The sequence below is a fragment of the Poeciliopsis prolifica genome, unplaced genomic scaffold (assembly GCF_027474105.1).
Source record: "Poeciliopsis prolifica strain line A6 unplaced genomic scaffold, Auburn_PproV2 SCAFFOLD021, whole genome shotgun sequence".
Taxonomy (NCBI): Eukaryota; Metazoa; Chordata; class Actinopteri; order Cyprinodontiformes; family Poeciliidae; genus Poeciliopsis; species Poeciliopsis prolifica.
Genome location: NW_026562396.1, coordinates 6,969,787 through 6,993,529, shown reverse-complemented (window position 1 = coordinate 6,993,529; position 23,743 = coordinate 6,969,787). Strand labels below are relative to the sequence as shown.

The 23,743-nt window shown below is 42.2% G+C and overlaps 1 protein-coding gene across 10 annotated transcripts in view; it reads right to left on the bottom strand.

Annotated features, from left to right (window-relative positions):
* The window catches only part of neo1a (neogenin 1a), a 190,933-nt gene that overhangs the window by 56,851 nt on the left and 110,339 nt on the right, over nucleotides 1-23,743 (bottom strand). For all 10 annotated transcript variants that reach the window (XM_055044947.1, XM_055044949.1, XM_055044944.1 and 7 more), the window contains 3 exons: nucleotides 16,255-16,391; nucleotides 3,945-4,099; nucleotides 2,642-2,762 (listed from right to left, as the gene is read on the bottom strand). In XM_055044947.1, coding sequence (XP_054900922.1) covers nucleotides 2,642-2,762; nucleotides 3,945-4,099; nucleotides 16,255-16,391 — 413 coding nt within the window. The remainder of the gene's footprint in view (nucleotides 1-2,641; nucleotides 2,763-3,944; nucleotides 4,100-16,254; nucleotides 16,392-23,743) is intronic.

The window sequence follows — 23,743 nt, the reverse complement described above, 5'->3', positions numbered from 1 at the left end:
ATCAAACTCTATTATAAAAAAGGGCTTCTGGTTTACATGGAGGGAATACAAGTTCATGTCTCACTTGTTTCCATCCACTTTATACAATTCCCCACTTTGCATTGGTTAATCAATGCAATGTTAATCAAGAAAGTCAATTGAAGTTTGTGATTTTAAGGGGACAAAAATGTTAGAAATCATCCCAAACCTTCATTTTTGTCTAATCAGTTCCTGAGGACTACTGGACAGTGAACTGATGAAGACACTGGGGAGGTTCAGGTACAGCCGGGCGAGAATTACTCTGACCGACGCAGAAGTAAACACTCACAGAAGCAAGAAAGGCAAAGATTCTCTGTGATTTCTTTGTGGATTAAGAAGAGATTAATTTCTTCAAAGCTTTGCTGAAGGCAGACCTCCATGAACAAGGCCAGCTGCCTTTGTAATTCCTCCCATTTATCTGCAACTCAAACAAAAAGGAGAGGGAGAAAAAAAAAAAAAGACTTGGGGCCAAGTAAAGTAGCCTGACTCTTATCAATAGCGTGAAACACAAATCCACTGTGAGCTGCGGGTCATCATTATTTCTGACTTAATGTTTTCCAATCAGTGGGGACAGCTCAACCGGGGGTGGCACCAGTCGCTCATTCATTTACCACCTGCTTCAAGTGGAGCCGGGCCGGGCCGGGGTCATGCTTGATTAAACTTTGTCACTGTGCTCAACAGGATCTGACGGAGACAATAAAACTGATTTCTGCTTGATAAGGGTTGCTTTGTCTTAATTACATTTATCACAATTATACTTTCCAGCTCATATTCTGTGATTCATGGATGTGTGTTTCACTTAAATTCAACTTGTTTCTCTCCTGCCGTCACTGTTAATGGAATGAAAAATATCTTTAAAAAAATGAACGATTAATGTGTTTTCCTTTGTTTTGGTTTTGTTTTTCTCTCTTTTGTATGTGATCTTTATCTCCAGTCCCTGTCCTCCTTTAGTTTCACTCTGAAGCTCTTGGAAATTGAAATTAATCTTTTGCTTTTAATGTGCTGTGCTTAAGCTGTAGCCGGCAAATTACAGTCACTTTAAAAGCAGGAAGTTCTTTATAAGAGGGATTGAAGTGGGTTGGACCTTTCAGTAGTCTGCTGAAGTGATTAGGATTTTGCTATATATATGTTGGAAGGAAGACTGCTTTTATCCAACATACTGTACATTTCCTGCCCTAGATAAGATAGTAGAGCATAATAGATACTGTCTCCTAGAAAATACTGAAAACACATAAATCCAGGCTACCATATAGACCACAGTCTCTTACATCCACTGTATGTAATTCTCCATACTATGAATAAATAAAAGTGTCAGCTTAATGCATATAAGATGAGGCTAAGACTCAAACAGCATCTCAGAGCAAATGTTTTGCAGCCACATAATGTCTACTAATGAATAAGCTCACTAATGTCTTCACATGTTGTCAAAATGAATAGTTTTCAGTCAAAACGACACACAATGTCCTCATCAGATGTTCATCCAAAATGATGCTGGGACAGATCTGGTTTGCGTGCGTTGCTGTTTTGTCGAAAGCCAACGCCTGTTTCCAGACGCATGCTTGGTTGTCAAGCATGCGTCACCAACAGGCGTTATGACACAACATGGAAAAAGAGCGTAGAAACAAGATGGCGGCTGGCCTGTGCGCCTCCTGCTTGCTGCCATGCTGACTGTTGCGTGATCTTCGGTTTTGCCACGGGGTGACTTCACCGTTTATGTTGAAGTGTCAGGTATCCACTATGTTTGACTGGAATCTGATTTAGTGTTTGGGAACATTGTTCTTTCAGTATAAACACGCAACACCCGTTCAATATTCAAGAACCGAAATGGACTCTGGACGGCGTTGGTGGAAAAGCTTCATTAGTTTTTTCGGTACCAGAAACAAACTCTTTCTGGAGCCGCAGAAAGAGTTTGTTGCTTCTTTCTTACACATTATAATTATTCTCCTAATGTGTTTCCTCAATTATTTTATTTTGTCGAGCAACATCTTCTTGTTAAAAGAACATCTAAAAATCCAGTCTTTGGACTTTTTTGGGTTTAAATGGCACAAACATTTCTGTAACCCTGGATGTAGAATGGACTGCATGCAAAAAGGACACGAGATAGTTCTGGTTTTGGACTCGCCTGTTTTAACAGGACCCTTAAGGATTTACATCATTGTTGTTGTTGTTTTCCATTTCCACAGATGTGCAGAGTCCCAACAATCAATTAACGCATCTTTAAAAGAGGCGAGGCAACACAGCGAGCCGACCGCTCGGCCTGTCATGTCTGAAAGGATTCGGAATGAGAACATCTACCTCCAAAAACCTCCGACTGCCCTTTCTTTTTTTGTTTGGGATTGTGTTAAGCATTTTCACAAAGATGTAAAGAATTAAGCAGTCTCCTCTCCCTGGAGGAAAACTCAGGTGTAAGAAGCAGAGAGATAATCACTGCTGGTCTTCAACCTGCCTGCATTTCTAAATAACCTTGTGTGTAGCTGTGCAAAAACCCGATCAGACTCTGGCATGATATTGATTACATTGTAGCAATTTTGCAACTTTGTCATCTTCTCGAGGAGGAGTTGATTCATCTTTCCCAAGTTAACAAATGTGATTTGCACACTATTTGTCTCAGTGTGTGGCGTACCGTGATCCAAGATGATGAGCTGCGCGCTCGACTGGATGTTGCCGGCATCGTTTTCTGCCAGGCACTGGTAGAAACCTTCGTCAGACTTGACCAGACCCAGAACCTGCAGGTTGTGCTCCTTCTGCAGAGTAAGAGCGGGGGGAAGGAAAATGGAAATGAAATAGCACAGCTCTGTCAGATCTGTAGAATCAAGAAATTACTGAAACAAAAACATCTCTGACAATGTGAAGTAGGCTGAGAGAATGTGCCAAGACCAACACATACTCCACAAGAACAGAGACGTTTGTTCACTTTCTTAGTGGGGCAAGAACAAAATTACATTATTCTGTTGGCTTGTGCATAATATTCTAGGCAATTTATTATTTTTTTCTGGTGAAATGTGAGGTGTCAGTTGTCTTGTAAACAGAATAAATGGATCTTTTCTGGCCATGCATAGTATGACGCAACACATTGCTGCTTCCCACAACCCACAGAAGAAGATGAAACTACTGGTGTTACTACAATTCGTGTCCCCCCATCAGATACGGTTCCTCCAGCGTCTTATCTAGAGAACTACGGACACCGTGAAGGCTCAAACATCGCGCGTCAGCAAAGTTGTCCCACTTTTTTCCAACTGCGCCCCAATCAGACGCACATAGTGCGGGTTTTTCCCCAGTATCTGGGGGAACGGTACTGGATGGGGAAACGCGACTCGACGCGCTTTCAAGTAGAACTTTTTTTTTAAACACATGCGCACTTAGTTTCAAAGAACCTAGCACCGACTAGTGGCTTGGCAAGAGCATTACACCTTTTCGATGCGCACCGTTACTGCGTAAACAAAGATTGTAACTCGAACGTCTTCATGTAAATGTGTTCACAGAAACAAAACAAAAATTCAATTTTCGTTGGATCATTGTCATGCAAACAGGGCCTTAATTGACGGAGCTACGATTTGTGATTTCTGCTGGAAGATCCTGAAGGAAAATTTTCAGCAATCAGTTTGCAGTCACGTAAACTTGGGTTTTGTTGCTGAACAGTGAGCCAAAGAACACCAGCAGTTTAAGCAAAGTCATGAATAAAAAAGTAATTAGATGGTGTTGAAGTTGAAACTAATCTGATTGAAATGCTGTGGCGTGACCTTGAATAGACTGTTCATGCTTGAAAATCTTCCAACGTGCCTGGATTACAGCCATTCTGCCTCACCCCAAAATTCCTCCACGGAAATATAAAAGATTGATTTGATGATCTGAAACATGCAACTGTGAGAAAAAAGGCAAAAACAGAATAAATCTACCAGCATTTATTCGGTTAATTGTGAACTCACAATTATCTTGAAGTAGTCGCTGGGGATGACAGCGTCTCCGTTCTTCACCCACTTGACGGTGGGAGCGGGCGAGCCCGAAACTTCGCACTCGAAGACGATGTCCATGGACTCGTGGGCGTAGATGTTGGCGGGCCGTTTGACGAACTGGGGAGGAACTGCGGAGTCCAGAAGAAAAAACGAGGTTAGTGGGGGATTTTTTAAATTAAAAAAGCAAAAAATAAGCAGAGGACAAACACCGCTCATCGTTCTTTTGTCGTACACTTCCGACCTCCAGTTTCTCCACGCAGACCAGGGAAATCCAAATTAATTTCTGTGGCATTGTGAAACGCTACACATCAATCGATTCCCTCCCTCTTTAATTACATGATCAAAACAAAAACAAACAAGACAAGTTGAAGGAAGAAAAAAAATAAATAAAAGCTATCTAATTATTTCCTGCTTCGTCGGGCCAGCTGCGTCTGCTTTGGCACGTGGATGAAAGGTTCGGTGACCTCTGCTTTTATTTATGCAGAAACGGATGAAAAATAACTGCTGCTGGGCTACCAGAACAGCATGATCCGCTGTCTGAGCCGAGCACTTGCAGATCTCTCCGAGACCTGGTAATGAGGGCCAGAAAGGAGATATTTGATCTGCTGGGGCGATGCGGTGCCTCATCAATCTGTCCTGGAACAAGGTCAGAGGCAGCGCCGGGCCCGGGCCTCGTCCTCTCGCTGTAATTGGACTGTACGTGTTGTGGGGGAAGAAACGCGGCTGTGCTCGTGTGTGTGTGTGTGTAGAGGCATTTTACCGCCTCTACGCATTTCGTGGTCGACCTCGCCGACCACAATTTAAACGAGTGCTTTGTTGCCGAGTTGTGCCGTCTAACGCTTTCCCGTCCTCCTCCTGGGCCTCTCTGATAGAGAGTTATTAGCATCTATTTTGCGTTAATCCACACAAGATGATTGGTTATTAGAGGCGGTGGGAGGACGAGGTCGGTTATTTTTCTTTCCCGGCTTAATACAGTGTAGCAGCAGGTCATGGGGTCAAGTCTTCATCTCCATTTGCCCTCTCCCCTCGCCGCTTGATGCGGCGATGGCTAATTTACTCCGACGCACACGATTCTTCATCCACTTGAGACGGTTTTGAAGAAGGACCAATTGCTTCAGTTCAAAAACCAGGCTGGTTTCTCTCCGAGCTGGAGGCGCAACATCTGGCGCGTATTTCCCTGCTCCACTTGCAGCACATGGAGCAACGCTGGAGGGAGAGAGGCAACAATAAACGACTGCAAGACGTTCTTTCTGGTTCACACTGTCCAGTTCAGCTTATTGAAACGGTTCCGATTCACGGTAAAAGGTAATAAGAACATTTGCAGTTGAGTCGGGTGTTTTATTCCAGGTTTCTTAACTTTTAAGTTATTGTTTAATCTTTTATCGGTTTTATTTATGGTTAGGCTGTATTTTTTTTCTTGAAGGGATCTGAATAGCTCGGTGAATCGTATCCAAACTAACTTTTTTTTTTTTTTGCAAATACAAACTTCTCAATTAAGATAAAAAAAAAAAAGAAATTTAAAAAGAAGAGGATATTTTTGAAATAGAAGGTGATAATGCCGCTAATAAAAAAGTATGAGCGGGACCAGAACGAACTGAAGAAACCGCAGAGTCGTTAATCTGAATTATTTGTGTGACAATTAATCTTTCTTTCTCAATTTCCAGACTGAGGCTTCCTCGTCCTAATAAAAATGAATAGCTGCTCCAGATGGACAAATGGTATCCGAGAAATCCTCCACCCGAACACGCTGCATCGATAACAGTAGGGAGGTTAAAACAGGACGATGCCGAATTCTCCTTTTCCATAAACATACATCTTAACCTCAGACCTTTCCGTACAGTACGTTGCATTTTTCATGAGGCTCCCAGCAGCAGAGTTTCCCCCGTCTCCGTAACTAATAAGCGTCTGGATGGCTCCGAGAGCCGCTGTGATGAATTCCGAAGACTGACAAGGGGACGGTAATGAGGCCTGCGACGCGTCAGACCGCCATGACAACCGCCACCCCGCTGTGCGCCTCCGTTCTGCGCGAGGCCCCGCGGAGTGTGTGTTTGAGGCGTGAATAATGTGTTTCGCAGTGTGCCGTCCTCTGGATATTTGCCTTAAGTAGGTGAGCAGCGGAGACAGGTGGAATCGCTGATTTGCTTTGGTGTGTCGGGAACACGGCTCTGAAAGCAGCGGCGAGTCACTGTTTGTGTTTGTGGGCAGTTTTCAATACGGACGCCTGTTTTTTTTTGTTTGTTTGTTTTTTGTTTTGTTTCCGTTCCCTCCCTTTTTACCGAGGCGTCTCACCATATGGTCCTGTACATCCATTCTGTCTGCATCTTTGTTTCAGAGTTTGTGTCTGGCCAGATACTGTATATGTTCAGGTTTTGATGCCAACTGCTACTCACAGGCTCCCTTTATCTACTCAGACTCAACGCTCTCTTCTACCCACCCAACCCTTAAGTTTCCCATAACTGCCCCTCTATCTCTCCATCTTCAGCCATCTCCCTCTCTCCAACCAAGCAGCCATGCACCATTTTCTCTAAATGGAGTTCAGACATTTGGAACCTATTGGACTGAGCAATGAGGAGGAACGCCTAAATATACCAATACAGGCTTTTGCGTGGCCGGGAGGAACGAGGGGAGGGGGAAAGGGGCCCCGGCAGCAAACACGGGGGGAATGTGTGTTGGTCCGTGTGCCTCTTAGTGCAACAACCTGCATAATAACTGTCTTTAAATAGTCATTTGCTTTTCTATTTCTTGTGCCTATCACAGAAATTACACTCACATAGCAGAAGTGCTCGCACCTGTGAACTTTTTCACGCCTTCTCTTGCTACAACAAGAATTGTTGTAGAAATGTTTTTTGCCACAGCTTCGGTTTTTGGAACAAGTATTTTTCGCTTTGCTCTGCGAAAAATACCAGTCTGAAAACAAGTTCAAAAATATAGAAAACGAGACACTTTCCCCCATGTTAGAAGTGAAGAAATCTGTCAATAGATGTAGTTCTTTTTAAATAAATATTGAAGAAACAAGCTCCTATATCTTACTGAAAAGATAATAATTTTGTCTCATGTCAAATGTACTACGATCTAGCAACTAGGCAACAGTTCTTGAAAGGATTTTGTGATCAGGCCCAAAATGTGAGTGCAGTGATGGACTCAGGCCTGAACCTTCACTAACACATGAAGACAATTACAAAGTTGGTCTTCTATCACCTGAAGAACATTTCCAGGACTAAAGGATGAATCTCTCTGCAAGATATAGAGAAACTCATCCATACTTTTGTTTGAAGTCGTGTCGATTACTGCAACAGTGTCTTCACAAGTCTGCCAAAAAAAAAAAAAAAATCTGACAAATGCAGCTGATCCAGAACGCAGTTGTTCTTTGATTGATAACTGGAACATAATTAATATATTTGATGATGATGATTATTAATGTTTGCCACTAGTTTCATAATTGATTATTGATTCAACATCTGAAGCACTTTGAAATTACTTGTTCAAATATGCAACAAATAACACAAATTTGAAATTTAAAGGACAGTGGGATGCTTTAGCATTGAAAGTACAACTGTATTCAGTTGCCTACAGATATCTTAGAGAAAATTAATGACCAAACAGCAGACAGCAGGGTTTATTAAAATTATTTTTAAATGACATCTTTTCTATTAGACACAACTTCATAAAGTTCTATTGCATAAAGCTGTACAAAATACATCAAGTGTAACTGCGTAGTGACCAAAAAACAAAAAAAGATCTATGTGCTTTTGCACGGCATTAAAAGAGGGTAAAATGTGTATGTCAGGGACATATTTGATCAGATGATGGTTGTTTCCACTCATCAAACTCAGAAATGTCTTTGATCTGTCCGCAGCCGTGACTCGCTATTTCAATTCAACGTTTCCAGTAATCGTGATGCAGTCTGATGCAGAGCGCTTCCTACGGGCAGAGTTCGTCTCTTCTTCACCAGACGCCAGACACCAAGAGCGCGAATCTCTCCAAATGAGCAAACTTGTTTTGGAACACAAATAATCCCAGTCTAATGAAAGAAAAAATCTTGACAGAGGCAGAATGAAACGGCCACAAAAGAAACTCCGGCGTAAAAAGAATCGAAAGACAACATCAATGTGAATGTGGAGGAGGGAGAGCGGCTGAAAGGATTGGAAGAGCAGTACTTCAGGGCTGGCATTATCTCCCGAGCCCGTAGCTTAGTAAAAGAAGCTTTAATGCAGACTGACTCCAGCGAACTACTGAGAGAGGACCACTAAAAGGTCACGGCGTGTGTCTGACTGTGAGCTTGTTAAAACAAAACCCTGCAGGATTCCCCTGAAGGGATTTCTGAGCAGATTATTTCACTTAAAGCTTCGCTGGTATTTAAGAAGCGAGCCGAACGAGAGGCGGAGAGAAGGTCTGGCCGCGCTTTTAATTGGCTGCTAATAAAACTATCAGAGTCAGAAGCCGATGAAAGATGATGTTTATTGAGCTGAATCTGAAAATAACTAGAAAAATCATCTCTGGCGGTCAAACTTTCCCAAAGATCTGGGTAGCAGCATTCATTACATGAGCCTTTGTGTGCGTGTGTGATTTTGAGTCCAGCTTTACAAGTTCTCCTTTTTTTTTTTTTTTTTTTTTTTTTTTTTTTTTTTTTTTGCCATCCCAGAGAAAACAAGCACTCCGGGCAGAAAAGCCTCAAACACAATGCTTTATGTTTGCATTCCTGCTCAATGAGCAGATGACGCCAGAGGCTCAGAGAGGCACTTCAGTGTGTTCTGGATGCCTTCATGGACTCCTGATGCTTCGCAAATTACAAGAGCTGAGTGAAAGCAGATGTACAAGGTTTGCCAGGGACGTGCCGAGACGAAGCTCGCCGAGGCTGGCGTTTGACGCGCTTTCAGACGACAGCTCTTCAAAAACATCCTCGTCGGACATTTCAGTGGGGACTGCGCTGAAAGTAGGAAAGTAGGGGATGGAAGAGAAAGACTTGTCTGATCATGCTTTGTAAAGCATACTAGCGTTAGTTTGAATCTCTGGTCATCTGGTGCAAACTTAACTTTTAGTTTCTCGGCTATACATGGTCAGGTAAGGTGAGCTGCTGCAGGGAGGAGAACGTCTGAGCGTCTGCAGCATTGCTGTGTGAAGTTGTGCGTCAGCTTTGGGCTGCAAGCAAGATTTATTTTAGAAATTGATCAATCTGCAAATTATTCTGGATTAACCGGATAAAAATTGCCACATTGTGCAGTTCAATTAAAAAGTACTTCTACTTTCAACATGTGAAAACACGGCAATACAAAAACTAAATGCACGGTAATAGAAGAACTATTAGTAGATAGAAAAAAGTTCTACCTTGGACAGAGATTCAACTTCCAGCAAGAGCAACAACTCCAACCATTCAGCTACAGATCAAAGCATGTTTATGGGTTATGACCTAGTCAAAGTCCAGACTTAACTGTCAGCATTAATTGTTAGCATTGAAAATGGAAGGTGTCCATCCAATCTGTCGGACAGAGAGGTGAAAGTAAATTCGTTTTCAGTGCAAAACAGGTGGAAACACAAAAACATTAGCAGTTATGATGTCAGTAAAACATGGTTCTATAAAGTATTGACTACAGAGACAAATTTAATATGCACACCACTTTTTCATAAATAAATGTGAAAAAACATGAATTGTTTTCTTTCTATCTGACAATAAAGCAGCACTATGTGGTGGTTTTTCACAAAAAATCCCTATATGTATTGGATTTGGTTACTGTGGAGCTCAAGACTGGTCAATACTTTTGGTTGCTGCTGTACTGCTGCAGATTCACACTCATGTTTGAAGAAAAACATTCAATTAATTCAACCAAACAAAAGAAAAGCGTTCCCCGAAGTAGTGAAAATAAAGACAAAAGTCTGAGCACTCATCTATCAGTGTGGCTTTTACAGGGTGATTGTCTCCCTCACTGACACGGCAGAGAAGAAGTGCTGAGCTGGATGAGGATCCAGACAGCAGCTGGGATGACATGATGAGACACACCGACACAAACACGCCAGAGAAACAACAATTAAGATTTATTACAATAAGCCAGATGACAATAAAAAAAAAACGAAACAAGTTGCATGTTCGCGGTATCGTCGCGTAAATGTGTCCGTATCAGAACTAACCAACAGCTGCTGCGGCGACGGCGGAAAGCAAGCAGACTGGGAATCAGACAAAAACACCTGGCTGAGATAAACACACTCCCAGCGAGAAAGGGAAAATGTGCATGTGTGTGTGTGTGCCAGGTTGATCAGATTAAATCTTTTTAAATAGCAGGATGGAAAGCTTATTTCAGCCAAAATTAAACTGCTCCATGACAGCAGCAGGGTGGAAGTGTGGAGGCACTGTGAGGCAAAATTTCCACTAGATTATTGTCAAATTGTTGCTTTCCAAACAAACCTTTTACAGGAAACATCCTGAGCTGGGCGGATAAATAAAGCTAACACAAGATAATAATGCCAGTTTTACACATCGGTAGTAACGCTAACTAGCTTGTGAATTGATGGCAGGCTCTGCTGATGGGGAGAAGCTGTAGTGTAGCAGAGAACAAGAGGGAGAGGCTGAGTGGCGAGAATACAGGGGGGATCGACAACGCTAACATCCTCCTCCTCAAGTCTGGATAAATCTGAATTAGACGTTGTGGACTGTCTGTACTCAAAAAAACAACCGCAATGTCACTTAATAAACTTTTGTCTGACATTAAATGTTGTTTGTTTATCTGATTAAAAAAAAGTCTGATTCAAAAAACGCAAAACAGAAGAAGTCTGTAAGGGTGCAAGCACTTTTGTTTCTGCCAGTTCTCCTCCAAAATGTTAAAATCTTTTGCTGCATTTGTTCATTTAGATAGAAATATATATATATATATATAAAAACTCTAAACACTTGTAATGACCATGGCTGTTCATCCAGAGACCACAGCCCAAATGAAAGGCTTTTATGGGGGGGCAGGGATTTCCTGCATGGCAGCCCAACACATGGAAAGAACAATTAAGTTGATGACCTGATAGCAGGAGGGCATGATAGATGCGGACCACTGACTCAGAGCCCCATAAAACTGCCAACAAACAGGTTATGGACTATTTTTGTATAGAACACACACACACACACACACACACACACACACACACACACACACACACACACACACACACACACACACACACACACACACACACACACACACACACACAGAAAGCCCAGGTCTGGGTGGTGCCCAAGTCATGCACGGCGATAATCAAAAGCTGCAGCCTCCTCTGGCCTCATTTATTCTCTTCCCATCTCTAATAGTGGGTGAGATGTCAAAGCAAAGTCATCCACCACATAACACACACACACACACACACACACACACACACACACACACACACACACACACACACACACACACACACACCCCACACACATCCACCTACCTCCACAGACAGTTATCACAGAAACACATGCGTGTGTGTCAACACCACACATGGGGCCCTGAGATATGACTCGAGTGGCCCGAGTGCTGCTGTTAACACTCATTTAGAGCATCGCCATCTTCTAAAGCCTCCTGTCTGCTGCGGGATAATTACAGGATTTTTTATTAGCTGAGCAAAAACAATGAGCCAAATCCTCTTAAACACACTGACATTGCGATTGTAATTATTAGAACGATAAGGCGCAACGCGGTTTTAATAAGTATTGCTTATTTGCGAAACACCCAGGGACCTAATACAAGTCTGAAGCATATTGTTGCTCTGCAGCTCGAAGTGTGATTCATGGAGTGTCAAACAGACATGTTATTGGCGTCAAAACAGCTGGATCCTCCTGAGATTAGATCGCTTCAGCCGGAGTGACTCTGAGTGAATCTGATCTGGTAAAAATCTGAAAAGGATCCTTTTCAGATTTCAGGTTGCTTTCTTATGGTTCTTGGCCCGTCCCTTTTACATTATTCTGATTTATCGCTGTAGATTTGCTGTTGCGCCCTCATCTACCTGTGTCAGACAGGTAGATGTCTGTGGAGGTAGGTGTGTGTGTGTGTGCGTGTGCGTGTGTGTGTGTTATGTGGTGGATGACTTTGCTTTTGACATCGGGCTCATATTTGACCCAGAATTACAGCAAGGGGGCTGAATACATATGCATGTATTCAGCATTCATGATTGACTTTCCAAGCCAACCACGACCACTGATCATTAAAAAACTTGCCTGGGCAATTCCAACTTTGGCCTCTACCGTTTGTTTTTCTTAATGACTGACGCTGTCGGGTGTTATAAAGGTCACAAGGCACCTTTGACGTTTCAATCTTATTTTATTGAAAACCACTGAAAGACAAATGTTAAACAATTCAAACCTGTTTTAGCCTTACATGAACTAGCGCTCTCAAATATATACGAAAAATGAAAGGCGTTGCAATCCAGGCTACCAAAATTGACCAAAATAAAAAAACAAAACATTTTCAGTCACTGATTTCAGATATATCGGTCGATTGCCTAAAACTAAGGAAAAAGAGGTTTATTGATCGACCGGTTGATCTTTGCACCCCAATTCCAGTTGTTTTGTTCATTTATTCTTCAAAGAATCACACATTCTTCTACAATAGCTCCTTTGTGCGATTGTAACAGCCACATAAAAATTTAAATAAAACACTGCGTTTGTAATGTGACTCAATGTGGAAACGCTCAAAGGATATGAACAGTTTTGTGAGGCGCTGTTAGTAAATACACAACTGGGAGACGCCGGCAATCGTACATTTGTGTGTTTTGGGTTTATACGAATATCTGTGCATTTCTTCCTCTAAATTTATGCAGCAGCCGTATAACAGACCCTCCAGGTATCTCCAGGCAAAGACCCAACAGTGCTCGAGCAGCTGGCTTCCTGCATCTTTTCCACTACTAACAGTCCGGTGTTTATGAAAAGCCTCTTGTGGGTAAACATACAATTTCCTCTCATTACGCCAGAAAAAAAAAAAAAAGCACCCTGTAGGGGTTTTAATGGAAGTCAATCAAAGAAGAAATGGTTTGTTGATAGTATGGATTAAAACCACATTGATTTGATTGCCCTTTACAGGAATAACTACTTACTGAGAGATCTTTCCAGGCTCCCTTTTGCTTGTCAAAGAGAGAAAATCAATGCCACAATTTGGCTTCTTCTTGAGTGCGATTGACACGAAAGCATTTAAGCGCCGAGTGTACAACATGAAAGCTAATCAAAATGTCGCTGCAGTACAGCAACGTCTGTCCTTCAACCGCGTTCCAGGAGTGCTGATCCATCCTGTAGTGTGTCAGGGAGGTCGGGCAGGACGTGTGGAGGATTTAAGAGGGAATTCGGTAGGCGGACTCCAAGGGTTGGAAACGAATGAAGCGAGGTGTCTTCCTGTGACCCGATCCAATTTTTCATTTTGGCCTCCTTTAATCACGGCAAGTGGCGGGAAGTGATGAAGGAAGGGCGAGGGGTGAGGAGGAGATGAAGGGATTTGGGCAGAGGGGTTTGGAAGTCGTGGCACGGCGGGTGTGCGTGTGAAGTGCAATAAAGCGTCGGAATGAGCCCCGGGGAGTTCATCCCTCTCCCCTTTCCTCGAGTCTTTTGAGCCAAAATCCCGTCGACTCGGAGCGGTCGGGAAACCCACCCAAGTCCACAAGTGTATTTTAATGACAATTACTACGCAACTATTCAGGCTCCGTTTGATTTGCTTGTCTCTGCCTTGACAATCATCTGCTCTGCTTCGGAGTGGCTCACATGCGAGAAATACGTCTCACTTGTTTCATTGCCTTTCCAACCAAACTCTCTCTGGCTTTGTTTTATGTCTGAGATACGTGTCCAGGGGCTTTTAATAACCTCATTCCCAAACATAATAAGACGAAATGAGATTGTTTTCGCTGATGGAGGGATGATCTGAGAGTTCAGCGAGATCTGCAGAGACTCTGCTCTCTTCTGCTGCACTCTCCTCAGCGGCTAATGCAACTTGACTTTGCTGCTGCCTCTCGCCCAATTCCAATTTGCACATTTGTTCAAGTGGCACTGTCACTTTGTTTCTAACGTAGCCCAAACAATAAAGTCACTAATACTTCAGGATATCAGGTGATTTTCAGCCACGACAAGATGATTTAAAACCCGAGGGATTGATTACAAGTGTAATTACCGGAGTCGATGCGAATGCGCCGAAGTTCGCTTGTGCTGTTAGCAGTTGATGATTTCATGCCAACTTGATTTTTCCCAAAGATTGGATTGAAACCCACACACTCAAAAAAAAAAATGTACGGTTTTGAAAATCTCAAATTTTTTCCATCAATCTCTAACAAGATTTCGGCCAAAGCTACTTGGAGAACAGCAGCTGGCACAAAGTTCACCGAGAAACACCAACTGAAGCTTAAACAGGCACCGAAGGTTGGAGTTTACCTGAATGAATTGGCACTTCGATACTTTTCTCAAGTCAAATTTTGCTTTTAAGAGCCAGCGGTTCAATTCAAAGACCAGTAGCTGCAGCAGAGCAGTAGAGACCCAGCAGACCCAATAGTCTAAACATTTACTGCCACTCATAAAATCCACTCTGGTTCCAGAGGTTTTTTGACTCCCCTCTAGTCAAAACACAGGCGAAAGAGGAGTACAAATATAAAGAAGTGAAGAAGATGATGGCAAAAAAAGATGTTGAAGAAAATGGAAAATCACCATTCGAAAGGAAATTCAAAGTGGGTAAGAGTGAGCCAATGATCACTCTTCCCCAGGCCGATCACAGATGATCTACAGCTACGTGTTTTGTATTGTGGCGATGAGAAGACAGCTTTAGGAGGTTCCAACACGACGTAAAGACGTCACAGTTTGCCAAAGAACGCACCGATCTGCCGAGAGAGCAACTGTTCTGTATTTTACTGACTGACGAAAGCCAGACTGTTCTTTGGTGTCTGTACAAGTTTGCTAGATGATTTCCAAACACTGAGCCAAAAGCACAGAGTCAGGACATTTTATTGCACACCAATCACTGTGAATACATCGAAAGACGTTCAGAGGGAACGACGGCTTATGCTGAAAAGGTAATGGGTGTTTCAACAAGACGTTGACTGTAAGTGTTGGAGTTTATACAGTCAAACGCAAACTATACACTTTTTGAAAACTAATAACATTTTTTTAGGTAGCTTGATAAGAGATGTCAATCCACCAATGCACAGTACTCACAGTGCATTTGTGTAAGAGGGCACACAAGCTGTTAGGATAAAAAGATTTTAAGCTCAGCTCATTTGTGTTAACGGTGCCATTTTGTTTGGACAGATCTTGGGTTTCACCACAGAATATTCAGACTTTCCAGACTTTGACATTTTCTGAAACACTTGGAAATCAAATCATTTTCATGTTCACAGTTGTTCTTCAAAATATAGAGTATTTATGTCTACCTTCAGTCACCGGTGTCAGGCATTGCTGTCGAAATTACAGTGTTCTATAAAATAACCCAAAAGTGCAGATATCATAGAGCCAGCTTCCATTATGTCTGTCCTCGATGTTCTCCTGCGCATTGACAGTAAAACCTCACGGATCTGCCAGACGAAACACTGCAGGCTCATAAAAAGCAATTTTCACATGCAGCCTAACCACTCTCACTGTTCAATAATGTTGACTTGTAAGTGCATAAAGCAACTTTGTTTGAGGCCTAAAATGAAGGTTTGCTTCTCCGCCTTTCATCTGCGAAGGGTGGGGATCGCCATAGCAACCAATTGTTAACCATTTGCTCCTGTGCCTAAAAGGGGCAGATGTAAATATATCAATATAAATGGATATAATTTAGATTTTGAGGCAGAAACAGCACAGATAGTCTTCAAATTTTCTGTTTTTAGATATTTGATGTCTTTACTCACATTGAAGAAGTCTTATGTTTAAGCCACTCTGCTCTCTGCTGTATTTAGTTATACAGCAGAGAGCAGACAATATAAACAAGTGGGCCACTAAACACCGTGTTAAAGATCTTCAGATAATTTCCAAAAATCAAAATAAGTCCTCTTTGCATATTTTGGTATGAACTATTGCGACGAGAGTAATTAACAATAGTTTTATGGTTGTGGAGGCTTCTTGTGTTTGGACTTTGGATTTACTGGTGTTGTTTTACGATGGCTCGCGTCACAACTTTCAGAGAAATCCTTCACGTTAATCAAATTTTATTTGTGAGAGGTGCTATACAAATAAAACTTCACTTACTTAATGGTGTTGTCTAACTGGTATATTAGCGTCAATCAGCAAATGTCTGGGCCCAGTGGTTCTGCCACTGTTGTTTTGTGGATCAGAATCCAAACTTGGAAGAAACCAGCGGATGCTGTGTGACTAGATCACCTTGAACTGTGAGCTGGGCCTGGGCTTCGATGGTGGCGTTGGAGTTTTCCGCCACGCAGGTGTACACGCCTCCATCTTCCTCCGTAATGTTGGAAATCTGGAGGCTGCCGCCTCCCGTCACTTCCACACGACCATCGCTGAAAACAGAAAGCGGGACCAAAGTTAGACATAAGCAAAAGCTTTTTCATTGAGATTCAGGGATCGCTGCTCATCAAAAATAAAGTAGGTCTCCCATGAGCCGCGACACATTTTTATCGCGCTTGCTGTAGGTATAGATGAGGTACAGTCCTCTGTCGCTTTTACTTCAGAGTAGAAACAAGTGCATTCCCAGGAGAGCAGCGCTCCTCTACTGACCGGAGTTTGACTCCACAGTCTGCCCTCATTTCTTTTGCGCCGTCACAACATCCATAAATTAATAAAATGCCCTAAAAGCAGCCCCAGGTGGGTGAAAACCAAGTTAATCTGAGCTCCTTCCACATCTTCATCAACAATCATTTTTACGAGAGGTTCCAGCAGCGCTCCGCCAATTCAGCCTGGAAAGAATAAGGTGGGATTTTTCAGTCGCCCGTGTAGTGTAGTGTAGCATAGAGCGATGAAAAATAAAAGTCCTGGAACAGATGCCTTCATATTTTATTTTGCTGCCATCCCTCAAGATCCTATGTACAGCCTGCCATCTGGAATGACTACAACGCAGGCAAGTTTTATTGAGACTGTGAGCTGAAAGTCTTTGCAGTTTGTACTGTGACAACTGCTCAGGCTGTTGCATCATCCTGACATGTGTTTTCATTTTCTTTCATCAGTTTATTGGTGTCTCCTGGTGACATGTGTCTGCAATCCAGCAAAGATTGGACTTGGAGAGCTGATTTTATGCTCCACAAGCATAGGATTAAAAGCATCATAATCACAGATGTTTACAAGTGTGAATAAAGTCTGCTTTTCCCCTTTTAATGTGGATTTTCTAATACTTTTCTAACCAAAATGTGAATTCTTGTTACTGGTCTGTTGTGTAGCTAAATTTTGACATAAACTGAAAAATAGGTTCAAAATAAATTTGGTTGGTTGGATGGACAGACTTTCATAATACCGCAAGAAATAACCTCTTGAAATATTTTTTTATATGTATCCAAAAGTGCAAAAATACTTATTTGAAATTCCAGGCTGCGTAGGATCCATATCAATAAAACTATAACATTTGCAAACAAATGAACGCAGCAACACTAAGGGTTCGGAGGCAAGGAAACCGAGCACTCAGTGATTGATCATAAGCGTTTAATATTCTATTTCTATTCAGGGCGTCCAGATCCCCACATTTTTCTTGCTAAATTTTCCACATAAATGCTCAAAAAGGTTGGGCTCTATCACCTGCAGGTGGCAGTGTTTCTTTCACTTGCAAATCCTACATATTTCCAAAGTAACAACCAAAAAACAGGGATTTTTTTTTTGTAATTAGAAAGTTCTAGAGAGACTGTCTATTTAGACCTAATGCTAAAAATAGGAACCTCATATCTATTTGTATATCTTCCCCGAGAACCAGTGACCCACCAGTTTAAACAGACCTGATTTTAATTTTCACAATAGTCCCAGTGGGATGCAGACTGCGGCCGAGCTCTGGCTGGATTCAACAACCACTGGAGCAGGAAGAGGCGGCAGAGAGGGAAGAGAGCTGCAATCGATAGCTTACGGAGAGAGGTCCAGCGTCCACAAAGGGAGAAGCAAAGACAAGAGACGAGGAGCAACCAGCAGGTCGGCTGAGCAAGCATCCAGAGAGGGCAACTGTACGCAACACAGGCTTTACACAGAGGCAGAAAAACAAAACCGCTGATTTATTAAACAAGTGACTATGTAGGTTTTCCACATCCATGCTGCTGCCTCGCCTCATGACGAGTCCTGGTTTGGCAACAGCGGCCAGTGAGGCCATCTGCGTGCGTTGGAGCGGCGCTCAACCTGATGTTCCTGATGACATCACTGTTTCAGCATTATTACAAGGAGAGGACTTTGAAGGTCAATGAAGCCATGTTATAGGAAGCAGTCGACCCTTAAAGACGTCAACGAGAAATAAGTGCGACAAGTCTAAAATCTGAAGACATTATGCCGTACTGTGACAGCAAAGCAAAGATAAAGGAAACACTTGGAGGGGAAAAATTACCAAACTCAGCAAAAAGCCCAGCAGAGAACATCATGGATTTCTGAGGTGGGAGAATCATAGCGACATGAAGTAACAATCTGCCTTTTCTGCTCTTCCACAGTCAAATGAAAGACTTCAGAAATGGCCAGTGTCTTGCATAGACCTTTGTTCACAGTGGAGAGCATGGCTGACTCTTCAGAGGCGGGATGCACGCCAAGCCCCCTGATGAATGAACGAAGAAAAAAATTCCTCTGAAAAAGACATCCGAGTTTGCTGTGCCAGGCATTCCTGCAGATTCTCTCGCTAGGACAACCATTCAGACTTTTGGCCCTTTGTCCCGTACGCTACACAAAAGGCTGTGACAGCTTCTTTTCTTCGGGTGTTTGAAAATACATACAGTCCGACAATTCCTCATTCTGCTTAGTGTGAGTGTGTCTCAAGTGAAAGAGCTCATCTGAAAAGGGGATGTCTGTTCCGACTTCCAAGAGGAAGCGAGCTTGAGCTGTGTCAGCGCAGGATGTTTCAGGAAGCCAATCAATTAGGATCATCTAGAAGTAAATCAATGAACTGTTTCAGCACAAACCATGTATTCCTTCCTTTCCTGTTCATCTGCTTTTGAAAGATTTCCACAATCCTGTACTGTGTTCTGCCATCCTGCCTGGGGAGGTCAGCCATCCATCCATAACATAGACTAGTGGAAGGGTCAGCAGGCTGCAGACCACAGAAACACTGTTCCTGCGGGTTCCTGATGGAGGCACAGGAGTGTGTTGCCACGGAGCAATCAGTACTAGTGCAGAGGTCGCCCCATCCGAATCACCACTGTCACCACGGGATCAGCAGAAAAAGAAAACTATGAACTCGTTTGACCGACTACCAAATTGGCCAGGAGGCTCTTGCGATTACTTTTTATTCTCATAAGTCCCTTCTGATTAGACACCATATAAAATAAAATAAGTGGTGAAATACAATCCTGGGAAAAGAAATGTGAAAGGCGAAAAGGAGGTAAAAAGTCTGACCAGGTATAGAAAGGAGTCAGTGAATGACTAAAAAAGCATAAGTGGAGAAATTAATGAAAGAAAAGGGGGGAAAAAAACAACAAGCTGCTGCCAAGATCACAGACTGGAGCTTCTCAAGTGACTCAGCCAAGAAAACATTTTTGTCCTCCACTGGCTCGTAATAAAGAGCTGCAGGGGCCCTGGAGACAAAAACAACTCCTGCATACCTGACTTTATTTGCTTTTTCGCTTACCTTGCCGGGGTTCCCAAGAATAAACTGATCGCTTGATTAGCGCATAATATAATAAAAGCCTGCAGCTCAGGACTCACGTAATATCCATCTAGATGGCTCTGGTGGATCCTGCAGGTCTCTTAAAGCTAAACAAACCTGGTTCGCCCCGTGGTGCACATATGCAGACGTGGCGCACCACGGGGCGACAATAACCGTTTTAAACGGGGCAGACTCAGATATTTACTAAAGGAAGAGCTGACAGCCAGGCCGTGAAGGACTTTACCAATACCGCAGCATCCGTGTGGCTAAAACATGGCGGGAGCAACTAAACGAGCTTTAATGAGGTCCTCGTTTTCTCAAAAAGTAGTCTTTGTGTTGCTCATATATATTCTAAATTAATAATGAATGCTCATAGTTTAGATGCCAGAAACACTTCACCGTATTCTCTTAAAGCTCCTCAACGTTTTAACATTCTCTGCTATGTTGAAGCTTACATTGATATCCCACATGGACCTCAAGTTGTAATTCCATAAAATATCACAAAATATAATGAAAACAAGGTTCTGATATAATACAATATATCTTTAATGGACCTGGATCGGAAGGACCTCGGAACAACTCTGCGCGGCCCTTGACCGTAAATTAAAATCTTCTTCCAGGTTGAAAATGTACGTCACAAAATATCCATCTTTCATCAGCCATGTTTCTGCTTCTAATTTAACAGCAAATCGGAAAACAAACAACCATTAATCTTGACTAAAGAGTGGATTAAAAAATAACTTAATTATTAAATTTGGGGGAATCAAGCGAGAGTCACCTTTGTCCTGAAAAAAAAAAAACATATCCAGAAAAGTCCAGATAAAAACGATCAACTTGAAACGTTAATGACGTTATTTGCTCTTTTTCTTCCCTTTAAATAAGCAACAACCTTTTCACCTTTTGACTCTACAGTGATCTAAATCTACTTTGTACTGAAATCAGACTGCTTTGCTAGCTTTATTAAAATATCATGTTTTTTAGTTTGTTGTTGTTCAGGGAAAAAAAAAAAAAAAAAATAGAATAGTTGTTGCAATTTTCACAAGAAAAACATTTTCTGTATATATTTAAAACTAGAACATAGCCGCTACTTGTTATGCTAAGCAGAACTGACATCAATTTACAACTAAATTAAATATGCTCTTTCATTACAAAGCCACTCTATAGGGCTGAACACAATTGCTCCATTCTGTTCCATTTATTATGCTGTAAAACTCTCCCGGAAAAGGAGCCACACAGGGATGATGCATAAAAAAGATTTGATTTCAGCCTTTGTAGCAGATACACAATCAAAAGCCCCGCATTTAAAAAAAAAAAAAAAAAAAAAAAAAAAGCTGGAACTGCACATCCTCATTCTGACAAACAAAGTGAAGAATTTAACGTTTCCCTCATCAGATGTGGCGTCGACCGACGCGTTCTTCTGACTTTCAAAAAAGACGGATATGGATTAACACGTTAAACGAACGATAACGCCAATCGCATGCTGCGGTTTTCAATTTCGGAGAAAAACACAAAGGTTCCGTTTCACTGCAAGCAGTCAAATCTTTTTGGTTTTATGTCGAGACTTTATTTTAAAACGCCTTTGGAAACAACCCGACAATTTAAACTCGACATTCCTCAGTGTGGGTGTTGTTGACGCAGCAACACTGGCGGTGCGAAGAGCAGAGCCACTTTACGAGTTTGTTTAAGACGGCGGACAGTTATGAGCGACTGCAACCAAAAGAGCTGTGGCTCAAAAAGCAATTTACAAAAGTCAGTCTTTCCGCTGGGGCTAGGCAGATTGTCGCTGTTTGAATCTATAAACAAGATATTTAAGAGTGCATTAAAGAGTGGATGCACATTTTATGGCAAAAAATAATAATAATAATACTGCAATATGTGAGTCCAAAGTGATTGGTTTTCATGAATGAATTGTGAAAATGTCAGAGGATGGAATCAGACGATTCCACCTGGGAACTGTAAGAGCTAATGAAGGAAATTTACTAGAAATCATTAGCATAAGCTAATAGTTTGTGGAAAAAGTTAAATGGGAATAGACAATACTTTATTTTTAACACCGAATTGCAAACAAGCACCGACATCTGAGAGCATTAATTTTAAATTATGGAATTTTTTAGTAATCCATTATGAACTGAAATACCCAAGTTGTTCAGTATTAATTGCTTCTAATGTTTTTCAATGACATTTACAGCAGCAAGAAAAAAAAAGACAGAAAAAAACAAAAACGGCACATTCTCCACTAAGGCTGATTTAGTGCTTCGTAAATTAAGCTGAGCTGAGTCTAATTTAACTCAGCACCAGCTCTTTAGAAAATCCTAAAAAACATGGAAAAAGCCCGCATTTTATTTTCAACCTTAGCGAGAGTCGAATATTGATGGCCTCTGTAACAGAAGGACACGAGGCAGAGCTGGGGTGATTCAGACTTTTTTACCAGTGGCAGTGAAACTTGCCTCCAACCTCACATTCTGACAAAACTAAATAAACAAACCTCGATCCGATTCCTCCTGTGCTGCGAGCAAGGCTGACAAAGTTACGCACAATGCTGCAAGCCTTTGTTGTATTCTGTAAGCTGGATCCGATCTTCCCAAGGACGCCTGAAACCAACTGTTGCTACTAAGCAAAAAATAAATAAATAAAAAAGAAAAGGAAATTAGATGCTTGCTGAGTGAGAAAGTCTGCTAACCGAATCTCATCAGATGGAGATGATTTCTGAATAACTCAGATTGTTAAAACGTGATAAAAACTCCTGGATGGAGAGTAATTTTTCATTTTCTTCATGTTCCTCTTGTTCTCTCAAGGTAGTAAAATAAACACAAAGGACAAACTCTGTGTTCATAAAAGCGGCTACCTGTATGTATTTATATATATTTGTACGTTTTCATCTGAAATGAGCAAAGTGAGTTCGAGGGGGGAGGAGAAACCCAATAGCAAACAAATCCCGCACGCAGAGATCCTCCGTTCTGCACGCCGGTAAAACCTGACGCTGACAGTCGTATTCAAATCAGCGGCGGGAGAGAAGGAGGCGCGGAGGAGACAGTGCGACCCGGAGGGTTCGGATGAGGCGCGATTTGCATGCCCCGTCAATTCCGCCGCCACTCGCCGCCATGCATAATGCATCCATTTTCACTGACTGCAAGGGAATTCTGGTAGGTGACGGAGTGATCCTTCGAAAGAACAAAAGATGACTGTCCTTTTCATGAGTGTCATCGGGACCGGCGCGTACGAGGCGTTCAAAGGACCCCTCCACCCACTGAACACCCGCTCCCCCGCCCTCCGTCTTTGCACACTTATGTCTGGGGACGCCATCAATGACATACAGGACATTTACTTAGAATAAATGTTGACTGAACAGTTTAAACTGTGGCGTAATCTGTCAAAGTGCGGCAGGGCCTAATCTAAATAAACGACTCTCGCCAAGGTTGGCGTCCTTGGGAATGGACCTGCTAAGAGTCGACTGAATGTGAGGAGAGGGTGAACCGCAACTTGGAGTAGAACATCACGCCAAGTGTTTCATGTTTCAAGTCATGCAACAATATGCCGCTGCTACAACTGTGACAAGACAAGCGAAGACCATCAGTTGTTAGATAATCATTGAATTCACCTGTCAGAGACAATTCTGACCAATGAAATACTAAATGGGAGATAATTAACCACAGTTAATTCATCTGATCTTAAACTTTCACATCGGCGTACAGAAAACTAAACGGCGCCTCCCCCTGTTAGAGCCCAATCAGTTTCACATTTCAACAACAGCTGCAGCATCAAACATCTGAGATGTCTTTAGAGACAAAATATGGCTTAGAAAAAATAAATACCAGCCATTTTAAAATACAAAATCTGCTACCCCTTACAGAGCTGCTGTTGTTATATGTGTCTACAAACAAAAGAACAATGACAGAAACAAGAGGGGTAACAAAGCAGAAGACGCTTCGTGTAAGTCACTCTACTTTCTGTCAGTACTTTCCGCTCATTTCCATCTTCTTTCATCACTCGCATGCAGCTCCAGCAACTCAACTTTCAAGGTTTGTGCTGTGCACCAAAGACTAATAGAACTATTCTTTTAAGGTTCTCCCTTTGCGCCTCTAATTCACTCCGCAGTGT